The sequence below is a fragment of the Solanum lycopersicum genome, chromosome 4, assembly GCF_036512215.1.
Source record: "Solanum lycopersicum chromosome 4, SLM_r2.1".
Taxonomy (NCBI): Eukaryota; Viridiplantae; Streptophyta; class Magnoliopsida; order Solanales; family Solanaceae; genus Solanum; species Solanum lycopersicum.
Genome location: NC_090803.1, coordinates 6420703 through 6433900, shown reverse-complemented (window position 1 = coordinate 6433900; position 13198 = coordinate 6420703). Strand labels below are relative to the sequence as shown.

Genomic DNA, 13198 nt, shown 5'->3' with positions numbered 1-13198 from the left:
ATTCAATAAAAAATTACTTGCCTACCAAAAGAAATAGTGTTGCAAAACCAAAATTTGATTGATAATTGAATAATAATCGCAATTAATTTGCAATAATTAAAAAATGGTCCAAATATTAAGTGGAGCGCTGCTAGGTGTATTAAAGTGAGGGATCGCAAATAAATATACGTAGTATAGTCCTACTAGTGAAGTTTAAAAATACAAATTCTAATAAACTCTATCAAAATTTAAAATACTTTTAAGATTAAAAATGTCTATTTAATTCATGAGTAATGCTTAAAAAAAAAATATCATATCACAACAATATATTTATTTCATGTGTACAAAGAATATCATTTATCACAAATCATTTGCTAATTATGTATTCTAACACTTAATTTGTCATATGTATAACTATACAATATCCTATTAAACATTAATTAACTCTATCAAACTTAATTATACAATTTTTGAGTTTTTTTGACATTCTGGTAAAACATTTTTGCACGTAAGATTATTGATATTTCCCCAAATACCATTTGGAGTTTCACCATTTCCTCCTAACAATTTCACATTCTCCATCAAAATTCCTTCACATGGAATTTTTTTGCTGCACTTGATACTTATTGCATCATTTGTTGCACTTGTGCCTTTGATATTTTGATAAATCACATTTTTCACTTCAACTGCCGAGTCAGTCTATAAATGTATAAATATATTTTTGTGATTAAGAGATCAATGAAATTATCACAAGTTTGTGATTGAATCATATTATGAATCGACCATATTAACTCTGTCATTAATATTATCGTCATAGATATTCCGTCACAACTTTATAATGTACAATATGTCGTTATATGTTACATTTTCAAAGTGGGGTAAATTTGATTATACAATATTTTGTATGGGGATTTTATTGAATTTTAAGAAAGTTGAAGGGGAGAAATTATTTTTGTTTATAAGTTAAAACACTATATTGTCCAAATGATGTAGCAAATTGCACTAATGGTATAAAAATATTCTATACATTAAGTATGTTATATAAATAAAATTCATTTTTGTTCGAGTTTAAGTTATATATTTTTATAACATACATATGTCGACATTATTAAAAAATTTACCATATTTGGCTATCTAAAGATAGCTTAACTAACAACCCATAATGGAACGGATTAATTATCTAAAAAATACGATAAGATATCTGCTTTAACAAAGTAGATTATTTTTTCGTATAGTTAATATATATAAGTTAAATTCATTTTCAATTACCTCAGCTTTGCATGGACCATCAGCTTGATCACAATAATTTTGGTCTATAATTATTGGATTTTTGACATTATTCATAACCACATTTTGATACTTAATATTGCTTGCACTTCCAAATCCTCCCTATACAAAATAATTCAAGAATATAATTATATGTATATTAATTATAAAGAATATTTGTAAATTAATAAAAATAATTAATTAATTAATTTACCGGCCAAGTCTTAATCCTAAGTCCATTTGTAGTTTCATAAAGCTTAGCTCCATTTACATGAATATCAGACACATGAGCTTCTGAATTTCCACCTCCCAAACTTCCAATACTAAGCACAAATAATAATAATAAAAAAAAATTACATAATTAAATTATAAATTTTGATAAAATAATCTGAATATGATAAAGAAAATAATCATGCAAGTGAGGTTTGACCCAAAAACTTATTTCTTACCTTGGTGGGGTAGGAGATTGTTTCATATAAACGATAAAAAAACAATTTTTTCAGAACAGTTCAAAAGATATACAAAAATAAAATGATAAAGATATTAAAGAAAGAAAAGTAATGAAAGTAAAGATAATAAAAATTAGAGAAATAACACTAATAATATAATAAAAAATAAGATAATACTAGCATAATAATACTAATATAATGAAATTATTTTGTTTTTACCTAATTCCATGACCTGGTCCACAAGTAATGCCAGTGGCTAAGACCTTCTGAGATCCATCCACAATTGAGATGCAATCATCACCTACCACAAAAATTATTTCCAAAATACATAGTTAGTAAATAAAAAAATTTAATGTCATTTTTTTTGGGTACAATTAGTATAATTTAATATTTGTAAATATTATTTCAACAATCTATAATAGTACAACTCACTATAGTGACATTAATTATCCGCTTGGAACTACACTTTCAAGATTTTCGGTGTGTTTGGTAATTAGGAAAATGTTTTTTTTTTAGAAAATAAGTAGATTTATGATTTGTTTTTTCATGTTTGGTTGATGAGTAGAAAATATTTTTTAGTGTTTAATTTATGAATGAAAAATATTTTTGAGAAATATCTTTTATTTTTACTAGAGTACAAACTAATTTTTGAAATTGAAAATAATTTTTTTTGGGGGGTGGGGGGCTGGCGGGGGTGGGTGGGTGCGGGAGGTTAGGAGTGAAAAAATAAAAATTTAAAGTTGAAAATATTTTTTAAAAATTAAAGTATATTTTTTTGGTGGGGCTGGAGGGATGGTAAGGGGACTGGAGAGGGGGACGTAGGGGTAGAAAAAATAAAAATTTGAGGTTAAAAATATTTTTAAAAAAACAAAATGAAAATTTATCTTTAGAGATGGAGTGGGGTGGGGTGGGTGTTGGGGGGCGGGGGTCGAGGTAAGGGTGAAAAAATAAAAATTTGAAGTCGAAAATATTTTTTAAGACAAACTTAATTTTCTTTTTTGGGAGGGGGGTAGAGGGTTGGTAGGGGGGGGGGGTCGAGGGTAGGGATGGAGAAATGAAATTTTGAAATTAAAAATATTTTTTTAAAAAAAAAATCTATTTTTTTTTGGGGGGGGGGGGGGTGAAGGCATGATCGGGTGGGGTGGGGTGGTGGTGAATATATAAAATTTTGAAATTGAATATATTTTTCGAAATCGATGTTTTCTTTAAAAAATATATAATTTCAAATTGGATGAGAGTTTTGAAAAATGTTTTCCTCAATTTTTGAAGGGAATTCATTATCCTTAATTTTGAGGAAAATGAGTTGATTCTGAAAAATGTTTTCCTTTATACCAATCGCACCTTTTAAATCAAACCACATTGACACTATTGTCTAAATTGTGTTTTCCTATACACCAACATTTCTTATATGTATATCGAAGTGAAATTTACCTAAGGTATCACACGTTACTCATGATCTAAACATATATTTATCTTTGAGTTGACTTATCAAGTTCATTCGGGAATTAGGAAAAGCCCTACGTCAAAGACCAAGTGGTCGATGAGACGATGATGATCAATTGTCGAAAATTTTAATCTTTCATATTTTCAGGCTAATAACTTATCATAAGTTTCACTTATTAAAAGCATGTTTACCTTTAATTTATACATACAACTTGATAATATAATTATTTTTTACTATAAGTATATAAAAATTAAAATCGTTAATTTATCGATACCTGTGGCAATGGTGGAATCAGAAATTTGAATATTTTGAGTGCTAGTTATATGGATTCCATCAGTATTAGGGCTATTTTCTGGAGAAGTCACTACCAATTTTGTAACTTCAACACCAACACACTTCTCAATTAGCAAATGTATTTGTTGTGCATTTTCTATTTTAAGGTCCTTCACTTTCAAGTTGTTACACTTGTAAAATGTCAGGGCCTGAAAAAATTTAAATGTCACCAATAAAATAAAATAAAAAATCTCTATCAACAAAAAAAATATTAAAGAAAAATGACGTAATAATTAATTGTTTTGTTCTTTTGAAAAATAAGAAATCAAATCAAATAAACGTACCGTGGGTGCTACCTTGCATGGCTGCAAAATAAAAAAAAAAGTAGACAATACGAATAAAAATTAGACAAAATTAGTTATATATCATAAAAACAAACGAAACAAATAGGAATATATATATAAATAAATAAATAAAGTTTGCAAAGGGCAAAAGGGTTGCCCACGCCCCGTTGCATAAAACATCATGTGTTTATGCAAGGTTCGGAAAGAACTGCACTTGATTGGAGTGTAATATAGATAGTCTATTCTAAAACATGTATTAGTAATTGTTCCTACACGGATTGAACGGACAGTAACCTATAATCACATGCACATAGACAATTTTATCATTACTCCAAGACTCTCCTTTTAAAATTAAGTATGTAAAGGACAAAAGGGCTTTCCGGCCCCGGCTCATAAAACATCATGCACTTATGCAAGGTTTGGGAAGGTTGCACTTGATTGGCGTATAATGTAGACAGTCTATCCTAGTGCAAATAATAGTAATTATTTGCACACGATTCGAACTGACGGTGACCTATAAACTTTAGGATTGTTTCAAGATTCTCGACCCTTTCAAAATTAAGTATGTATTTATACCAATTTTTTATTAATTTTGCAAGAATGTTGCCACCAAATTTTGCCATTGCCATTGATAACTCCAGCTCCTCCAACAACCAATTTTTGAACACTATCAAAAATAAGCCAGTGCCTACTATCCTTCTTGTAATCTGAAGTATCATCAGATGCTAATAGGGTTCCATAAATCTACAATAAAAAAAAATTGAACAAAAGTGTCAAAATAATATTCTACACTCCAACCTATTATTTATTTCCAAATGTAACTAAAAGTGGTGACGAGATTTAAAAATTTCACGAAAGGTGTCGCAATATATAAAATTAAGGTTATATTTTAACCTAAGTGTTCAACTAATCATCGTTCAACGGATATAGCTTTGTCACTATACATAGAGCTTATTTCTCTACATATATATAATAATAGCAGAGTTTAATTAACTTATATCCGTGCGCAGACAATGTAATAAGTTTTTCATATTATCAAAGGTGTATTCAAGATTTGAAACTTATCCGTTTATATAACAATATCAATTTCTGATTTAATATTTTTTGGATACTATTCAATAAAGTCGCGTAAATGTTTAGATTACACTATAGATCCACATACACGATGCAATTCAACTCGTCGAATAAGATTATTTATCATATTTTAAAATAACCTAATCGTATAAAAAAAACTTTTATTCTGTTAGTTTGAATCGATAATCGGATGCACAAAGCATCTCACTTTCATATAAGTTTTGGAAAGAGCCACACCATGACACAAACAGCCTACCCTGATGCAAGCCTCAAGATCTAATTACTTGACCATGACTCAGAACATCCATACTTTATAGTGATTAGGACGAGAATAATTTTATCGTTACTTCGAGTTTTTTTTTTACATAATGATATGTCAACCTAACCTGCATTGTAATGGAAGATTTGCATGGCCCATAAAATTTGATTGGTTTGAGAAGATATTTCTTGTTCTGGGACACCACAAAATTCACAACATGTGAAGATGAACAAGCTTCTTTCCATGCTTTTTGAAATGCCTGAAATTAAGATAAATTTATTTTAATATATTAATTAATTTATTAAAAAAAACTAATTAAATTGCTTATGATGCTGATAAAATTCTGTCGTAGAAGTAATCCCAACCTGCTACATATATTCACCATGATAATAATTGGCTTCTAAGTATGACATAATCTTTATTTTCCACCAAGAAATGAGATGTTTAATTCTCCTATCTTAATTCGGAGTCTCAGATTTGAGTTTTGCATATAAAAAAAATTCTTGCTAAAGAGTATTTTTTTGCCAAATGAGGCCTTACGCAGGACAAAGTCGAAACAATTGAGCTTCAATATCAATATCGAATGAAAAAAGATGTTTAATTAATTAATGTGTGTGTATACTTATATTAATTAACTAGTTCGGTCATTTCTTATTGATGGTTACTTATAATTAATTTTTAAGTTATGTGACTAGGAGTGTTCACGTTTGGATAAAATTGATACAAATTGAATTTGGATTATGGTTTGATTTGATTTTGGATTTTTAAAAATCAATAGTATTTAGTTTGATTGTGATTTTGCTAGAAAAATATCAAAGAAATAACTGAATCAAATCGATAAATCATATACATATATTATATTTTATCATACATATATAATATATTATTTTTGTAGACGATTTTTAAAGATATTATATTTGTTTTCATTAAAATTTATGATTTGTACTTACGCAAAAACAATAATCCTCAAGGTGAGAACATTTGACTTATATTGGTTTCATGTATATAACCGTTATGATCATTTTTTTAAGACAAAAAATGTTATTGTCTCTTTCTTCTACGTCAAAATAGTAAATTTTGAAGCTTTATTCATAGTAAATTCTGTAATTGAAAATTATTTAATTTTAGTCATTCTAACTATTTTTCATTTTGAATAAATTGTTACCGCTCTTTTCACGTTTTTAATAAATTATTTCTTTTAATTTTATATATGATTAGTAATCAAATAATCTAATCAAACTGAAACCAATAACAATCAAATCGATAAATATATATTATTTTAGATTTACTTTAATTTAATAATTATAAGACCGGATAAATTGATTTATTTGATTTTAACACCAATAACTAATGCAAATCAACCCGCAAAGATGTGACATATGTTATCAGTTATCAACTTATCGTTGCATACAAATTAAATTCTTTTTAAAAAAAAAAGCATTTCTTCACAAACTTTTATATCTAATAATATACTTCTTTTATTTCATTTTATATGTATGACTAATAAAAATATTTTATTTATATTTTAAAATAATGTAACTTTATATACTTCTTTTATTTCATTTTGTATGTATGACTAATAAAAATATTTTATTTATATTTTAAAATAATGTAACTTTATATACATCCTATTTTTATATATACATTTAAGCCTTTACAACCATTGAAAAATTATAGGACATCTAATTAACATCATAAGTTTTAAAATCTTCATTTATTTTTAATTTTAACTTAAATCAAATATCGCCAAATAAATTAAATCAAATCAAGGTAGTATACATATATTGTTTCACTATTAAAAACATGTGAATTTTAATTATTTTTTTTGAATGGAAGCGTGTCTGTCTGAAAAGCTTTTAACAAGTCAATATACGATGATTTGTCTGAGAAATTTTCATAAGAAATTCACGTGTTTTTAATAATAGTTCGAAAGAGAATTTTTTTTTAAAAGAAAACTAATACTTACATTTGTATCATCTATACTTCCATCACCTTTAGCTCCAAAGCTATCCACATTAATTGTTGTAACCTTAGCTTGATCTTCTTCTTCATTGAATTTCTCCATATTATTATATCTTTGGAATCTACTAATTATTTCAAGATTTTTCTTTATATTGTTGTTTTTTTCATGATCAAGAATGGTGTTGAAATAATTTGAAGGATAAGCTTTAAAATGAAAATCATTACCAAATTCCCCTTCAAGATTATTTATATTGTGATCATCATCAAGGAATTTAATGCTATAGCAAGATGAAAATGACATAATAATAATGATAAAAGTAGTGAATAAAATAAAGGGATTTCTTAGAAGTGTCATGGTATGTTTGTTTGTTTTGTTTTATTGTGTAATATAATATATGGTTTTTTAAATTAATTTTTTGGTTGAAAAAAATGATGAAAATTATGAAGGAAAGTATGGGGGGATACTTGTTGGTTAAGAGAAAATGAGGGTATGGAGATAATTATTTGATAAAGAGAGGTGGGGGATTTGTCTATTTATAGAATTTAGGGTTTTTATTGTTTTTTTTTATTTTTATTTTTTTTAATTAATGTGAGAGAGATTTAGACGAAAGTATTATTTATTTCTTGGACAATTTGCTGACTTCTTGCCTCCATACTTACTTAGAAAACAAGAATTGAAAATAGAAATAAATAAATAAATTGAAATTTTGCTTTTCAACATATCATAATATTTGTAAGGTTATAAATTAAATTTTCAAAGTTTGTAAAATTCAAATATATGTTGCTTTTACAATAGATGATTTCAAAGGGTTGCAATACTAAATTAAGATGTATCACCTACTTGATGTACTATTCAGAAAAAAGGGCCATATTTAATTTTTACTTGGAGAATAAATCACTACTTGGTACAAATTTTTATTTTCAAAAAAATTGCTAAAATGTTTAGGAAAAAAATAAATATATGTTATTTTTCTAAAAAAAAAAAAGTCAAAAGCCTTTTAAAAGATAATTACTTGAGCAAAAAAGATTAAAGTTGGGGAAAAGAAAAATTATAAGTAATGTTTATAAATTTGTCTAAATTGGAAATTATTTTTGCTTGTTTACTAAAATTACAATGCATGAAGCTTCCATCAACGATAGTCGGCGCTGCTCTTTCCTTAATTATAAATTTTGAGTATAATTTTTAAAGACTTTACGTGATGTAAATTTAAAATATTTTAAACGCTAATGTGAATCAAGTGAAATCGGAAAAAAAAAAAGAAGCAAAACAATGACTGCTATAGTTTATTTTCTTTATTTTAAGAGAAGTTTTCTTAGTGATGGGCTTTGGAATAAACCGTTTATATTTCAATATCTAACCTTACAAATATTTTATTCTTATATTTCTCTTCGACCATATTTTTAAAAAGTTATTTTCACCTGAAGTTCACACGTGATTATACTTTAGACAAATAAAATTGGAAAATTATATATAATAGCAAACTAATAACCTAAAATAAATAGAGTAGTTAGGGTTTGATTTAATTGTGCTCCATAGCAAATGTTTACAAAAAATTGTCACGCGCCTCTCTCTCAAATATCTCGCTCGCCACTCTCCTCCAATCTCTCGCTCGCTTCCTCGCTTTTTATACAAACACAAGTGTATAAAAAATGTTTCTAATTGTATAAAACAGATAAAATTATATAAATACATATATTTTTGTTCCCCTCTCTCCCTTCTTACAGATCTCGCTCGTCACTCTCCCAAATCTCGCTCGCCACCTCGCCTTCTTCACTTATACAAACAGAAGCGAAATGTATAAATTGTGTTTCTGTTTGTATAAAGCGTGAGAAAATTGTATATACACATGCAAGTACATATATTTTCATTCTATACACTTATAATTATACAATAAAAGTACTCCCCTACCCAGTTTCTTTTGCCTTTCTCTCTCTCCTTTTATACAATTTTCAAATTGTATCTAATTTCTCTCTTTCTCGTTTTGTACAATTCGATTCAATTGTATATTCCTTGTCAAGTCTCTTTTGTCTTTCTCTCTTTCTCATTTTATACAAATTCAAATTGTATATAACCGTTCTATACACTTATGATAATACAATTCGTTTTATGCACTTCGTTTTTATACAGTTCTCTGCCCAAGTGTCTTTCTCTTTCTTGTTTTATACAATTTGTTTCAACTGTATATGATAGCGAATTATACAGTTTCTATGTTTAATATGAAGCACAATTATGCAAACTTTACTATAGCATACAAATATGAATTTTTTATTTGCTATATGTGAAAGTTGCCCAAAAAATTTCATATACTTTATTCGAATGTGTGTGTGTATATATATACACACTAGTTACTGCAAGTACGGATTCAATATATGTTACTTTATTTGATTTAATTTGTGACATATATAAAATTGACAAAGTCAATCAAATATTTTAATACTTTAAATCGTTACTTATTGTGCTTTATATTACTTTCAATGTAATTTTTAAGAAAAATATGTGACTCACCATGTTTCAATTTACGTGGCATATGTAAAGTTTTGACAATTAACCAAAATTTTAATATATTTTAAAAAGTATTTTAAAGTTGTTGAATTTTAAGTAACTTAATTTTTTTGTATTATTTATTATAATTTATAACACCTTTTGTAACGACCTGTTTAGTCATTTTGAGCAGCAGATTTTATTTCTGGAAAAACTGGTTGAAACGACGGATCCCACGACGGAACGTCATGGGCACGACGGACCGTCGAGGGGGTCTCGTCCCAAAACACTTAGATTTCTAAAATTTGGGTACTGAAATCGACTCTATGAACTTCGTGACGGAATGGCAGGACAGACCGTCACAAGCGTGACGGGCCGTCACAGATCCTTCAGTAAATTTCAGTCTCTGAACTCTGTGACGAATCAGCAGGACGGACCGTCGCAGGCACGACGGCCCGTCACAGGATGCGTAATCCCAGGCTGGGTCGAATTTCTTTAAATGTTTTAAGGGACGTTTTGGACTATTCCTGCTATAATTATAAATTTAGTGGGTGAATATTAATAATCCAATTTCTTGAGGGTTAAAGGAGATAACCTTAAATTAATTAGTGGGTTATTTTGTCATCTTTTATACTTAATTATATGCTAATTAGGGTAAAAGAAAAAGGGGTTTGAATAAGAAAAATAGAAAGAACAAGAGAGGGAGAATCGATCAAGAGAGAGAGGAACGAAGAGGATAACAAAGCGTTGGGAAAATTGCTTGCTTGATCACGAATCTTCGGTGGAGGTAGGTTATGGTTTTTATGCTATTCGTAGTAAACTCTTAATAGCGAATGATATGTATTGGGTAGTGTTGTAAACCCTTCTATATGCTTAATTGTATGCTTGCATGAATGTGATTATATAATTGTGATAAATAAGCATGATGAAGCTATTGAATCCTAAATCTTGAAAAAGAAACCCTAATCTACTTTGTTAATGATGATGCCTTGGTATAAAAGAAGGCTTGATGAACGAAAGTAGTGAGATTAGGGGATCGGGTGCCACGTTCCGGTACCAGGATAGTATATGAGGATCGGAGTGTCACGTTCCAACACCAGGATAGTATATGGATCGGGTGCCACGTTCCGGTACCAGGATAGTATATGAGGATCGGAGTGTCACGTTCCGACACCACGATAGTATATGGATCGGGTGCCACGTTCCGGTACCAGGATAGTATATGAGGATCGGGTGCCACGTTCCGGTACCAAGATAGTATATGAGGATCGGAGTGTCACGTTCTGACACCAGGATAGTATATGGATCGGGTTCCACGTTCTGGTACCAGGATAGTATATGAAGATCGGAGTATCATGTTCCGACACCAGGATAATATATGAGGATCGGAGTGCCACGTTCCGGCACCAGGATTAGCAAAGAGAATGAATATTGAAATATGTTAATATACTCAATTTAATGAACCTAATTCCCAAATGAGTATGATGGGGAGGCGTGAGTCCTCATTGATGAGCTTGGTGTTGTGACCAAGGGTTATGGTAATTGTAAATGCTGTATGTTGAGTATTGTGGTTGATTTTATGATATTATCTGATATATACTATTTTCTATTTGGAGTTGGCCGATGATATCTACTCAGTACCTGTGTTTTGTACTGACCCCTACTTGTATGTTTTTCTCATGTTACTTATGGAGTGCAGTAAACGTGCTGTCATATTCAACTCAACAGCAACTCTAGCCAGTCTTCGTCACACCAAATTTCAGGGTGAGCTAAAGCTTCTAGCTTGGACTGGATCTTCTTCTTCATGTCTTGATGCCTTGAAGTTCTGGCATAGACTAGCTATTATTTATGTTTAGTTTCTTAGATACTCTTAGCTTTAGTAATTTGAGGATAAATGTTCTTGTGATGATGACTTCCAGATTTTGGGGATAATGATAAGTTTTGAGTTTTAAGAAGTTATTTAATCGATTTTCATTAATGAGTTTAAGTCTTCCGCATTATATTATGTTATTTATGGTTGAAATGTCGGGGTTTAGATTGGTTGGTTCGCTCACATAAGAGGGTAAGTGTGGGTGCCAGTCGCGGCCCAATTTGGGTCGTGACAAACTTGGTATCAGAGCATTAGGTTCGTTGGTCTCATCACACAAGAACGAGTCTAGTAGAGTCTTAAGGAACGGTAGGGGGACGCCTTTACTTTTCTTTGAGAGACTATAAGACTTTAGAAAAATTCCATTCTTTCTTTCTTTCTTTCGTGCTATTACTTGGGTCCAATTGGTATCTAGGCGATACAAATTGGTATCTGACCATCTTCACTCTATTTTGCAGATGGTTAGAACTAGAGCAACGACTGCGCCAACACCAACACCGGCAAGACAAGAAGCGTCTGAGCCAGCCACTGGGGCTGTAGCTCGAAGGGGAGTAGTGGCAAGAGGCCGTGGAAGAGGTCGTGGGAGGACGTCCTATAGGGGAAGAGGACCAGCGCCCGTCCCATCTAGTACTAGGGCGGTGACTCCTCCACCGACTGAAGAAGTAGTAAGAGAGGGTGAGGAAGGGGAGAATGAACAAGTACAGAATGAGGGATTGCCACCCCAACCTACCCCAGAGATGATCAATCAGGTTCTTGCTTATCTTAGCGGGTTATCTGATCAGGGCCAGACACCTCCAGTGTTTTCTGCACCAACACCTCAAGTTCCGGAGGTACAACATGCAGCTACTGTGGCTCCCCGCATGGATGCCTCATTGGAAATAGGCACATTTCCTCGTCTGACTACAGGGCCTATAATGACAAATGATCAGCATGAACTTTTCAGTAAGTTCTTGAAATTGAAACCTCCAGTCTTCAAGGGTGCTGAATCTGAAGATGCCTATGATTTTCTGGTTGACTGTCACGAGCTACTACACAAGATGTGTATAGTAGAACGGTTTGGTGTTGAGTTTGTGACTTATCAGTTTCAAGGGAACGCCAAAATGTGGTGGCGGTCACATGTTGAGTGTCAACCAACAGAGGCACCACCTATGACTTGGGCATCATTCTCTAGCTTGTTTATGGAGAAGTATATCCCCCGGACCTTCAGGGATAGGAAAAGAGATGAGTTCTTGAGCCTAGAGCAAGGTAGGATGTCGGTCACTGCATATGAGGCTAAGTTTCGTGCATTATCCAAGTATGCTACCCAACTTTGTTTCAGTCCACAAGAGCGGATTCGCCATTTTGTGAAGGGGTTGAGGTCAGAATTGCGGATTTCGGCCTTACAGGTAGCGGCTACGCAAAATCCTTTCAAGAAGTGGTAGACTTCGTGATAGAGGTGGAAGGAGTGAAGCCAAATGACTTCACCATGGCATCGACATCAAAAAGGTTTCGAAAGGGAGGTGAGTTTAATGGTTCTTACTCTAGAGGACAGGGTTCAGGAGGTTACTCAGTCCGACCAATTCAGTCTTCACTACAGACTGTAGTTGGGGGTCCACCGCAGACTGGTCAACACTTCTCTGAGTTTGGAGGTTATCCCCAGACTTCGTCATTCTCACACAGACCTATGCTTGAATCCAGAGAGTGTTATGGATGTGGGGAGACTGGACACATTAAGAGGTATTATCCAAAACAGAGTTACAGACCTCAAATAGTTAGAGGTAGAGGTGGTCATGGAAGAGGCCGTCATTCTGGAGGGCGTG

General features: G+C 31.2%; 1 protein-coding gene across 2 annotated transcripts; it reads right to left on the bottom strand.

The window, feature by feature from the left end:
• Nucleotides 1-270: 270 nt before the first annotated feature.
• Nucleotides 271-7556, bottom strand: PS-2 (polygalacturonase). 2 transcript variants are annotated; one of them, NM_001320225.1, is made up of 9 exons: nt 7055-7526; nt 5216-5347; nt 4332-4499; nt 3756-3776; nt 3413-3620; nt 1914-1995; nt 1460-1568; nt 1249-1368; nt 307-678 (listed from the first exon to the last, which is right to left on the bottom strand). In NM_001320225.1, the coding sequence occupies exons 1-9, from the start codon at nt 7403-7405 to the stop codon at nt 439-441; spliced, it is 1431 nt and encodes a 476-aa protein (NP_001307154.1). In that variant the 5' UTR covers nt 7406-7526; the 3' UTR covers nt 307-438. The 2 variants fall into 2 exon arrangements, with proteins under 2 accessions (XP_019068760.1, NP_001307154.1); XM_019213215.3 differs by lacking the exon at nt 4332-4499 and having other exon boundaries at nt 271-678; nt 7055-7556.
• Nucleotides 7557-13198: the final 5642 nt, after the last annotated feature.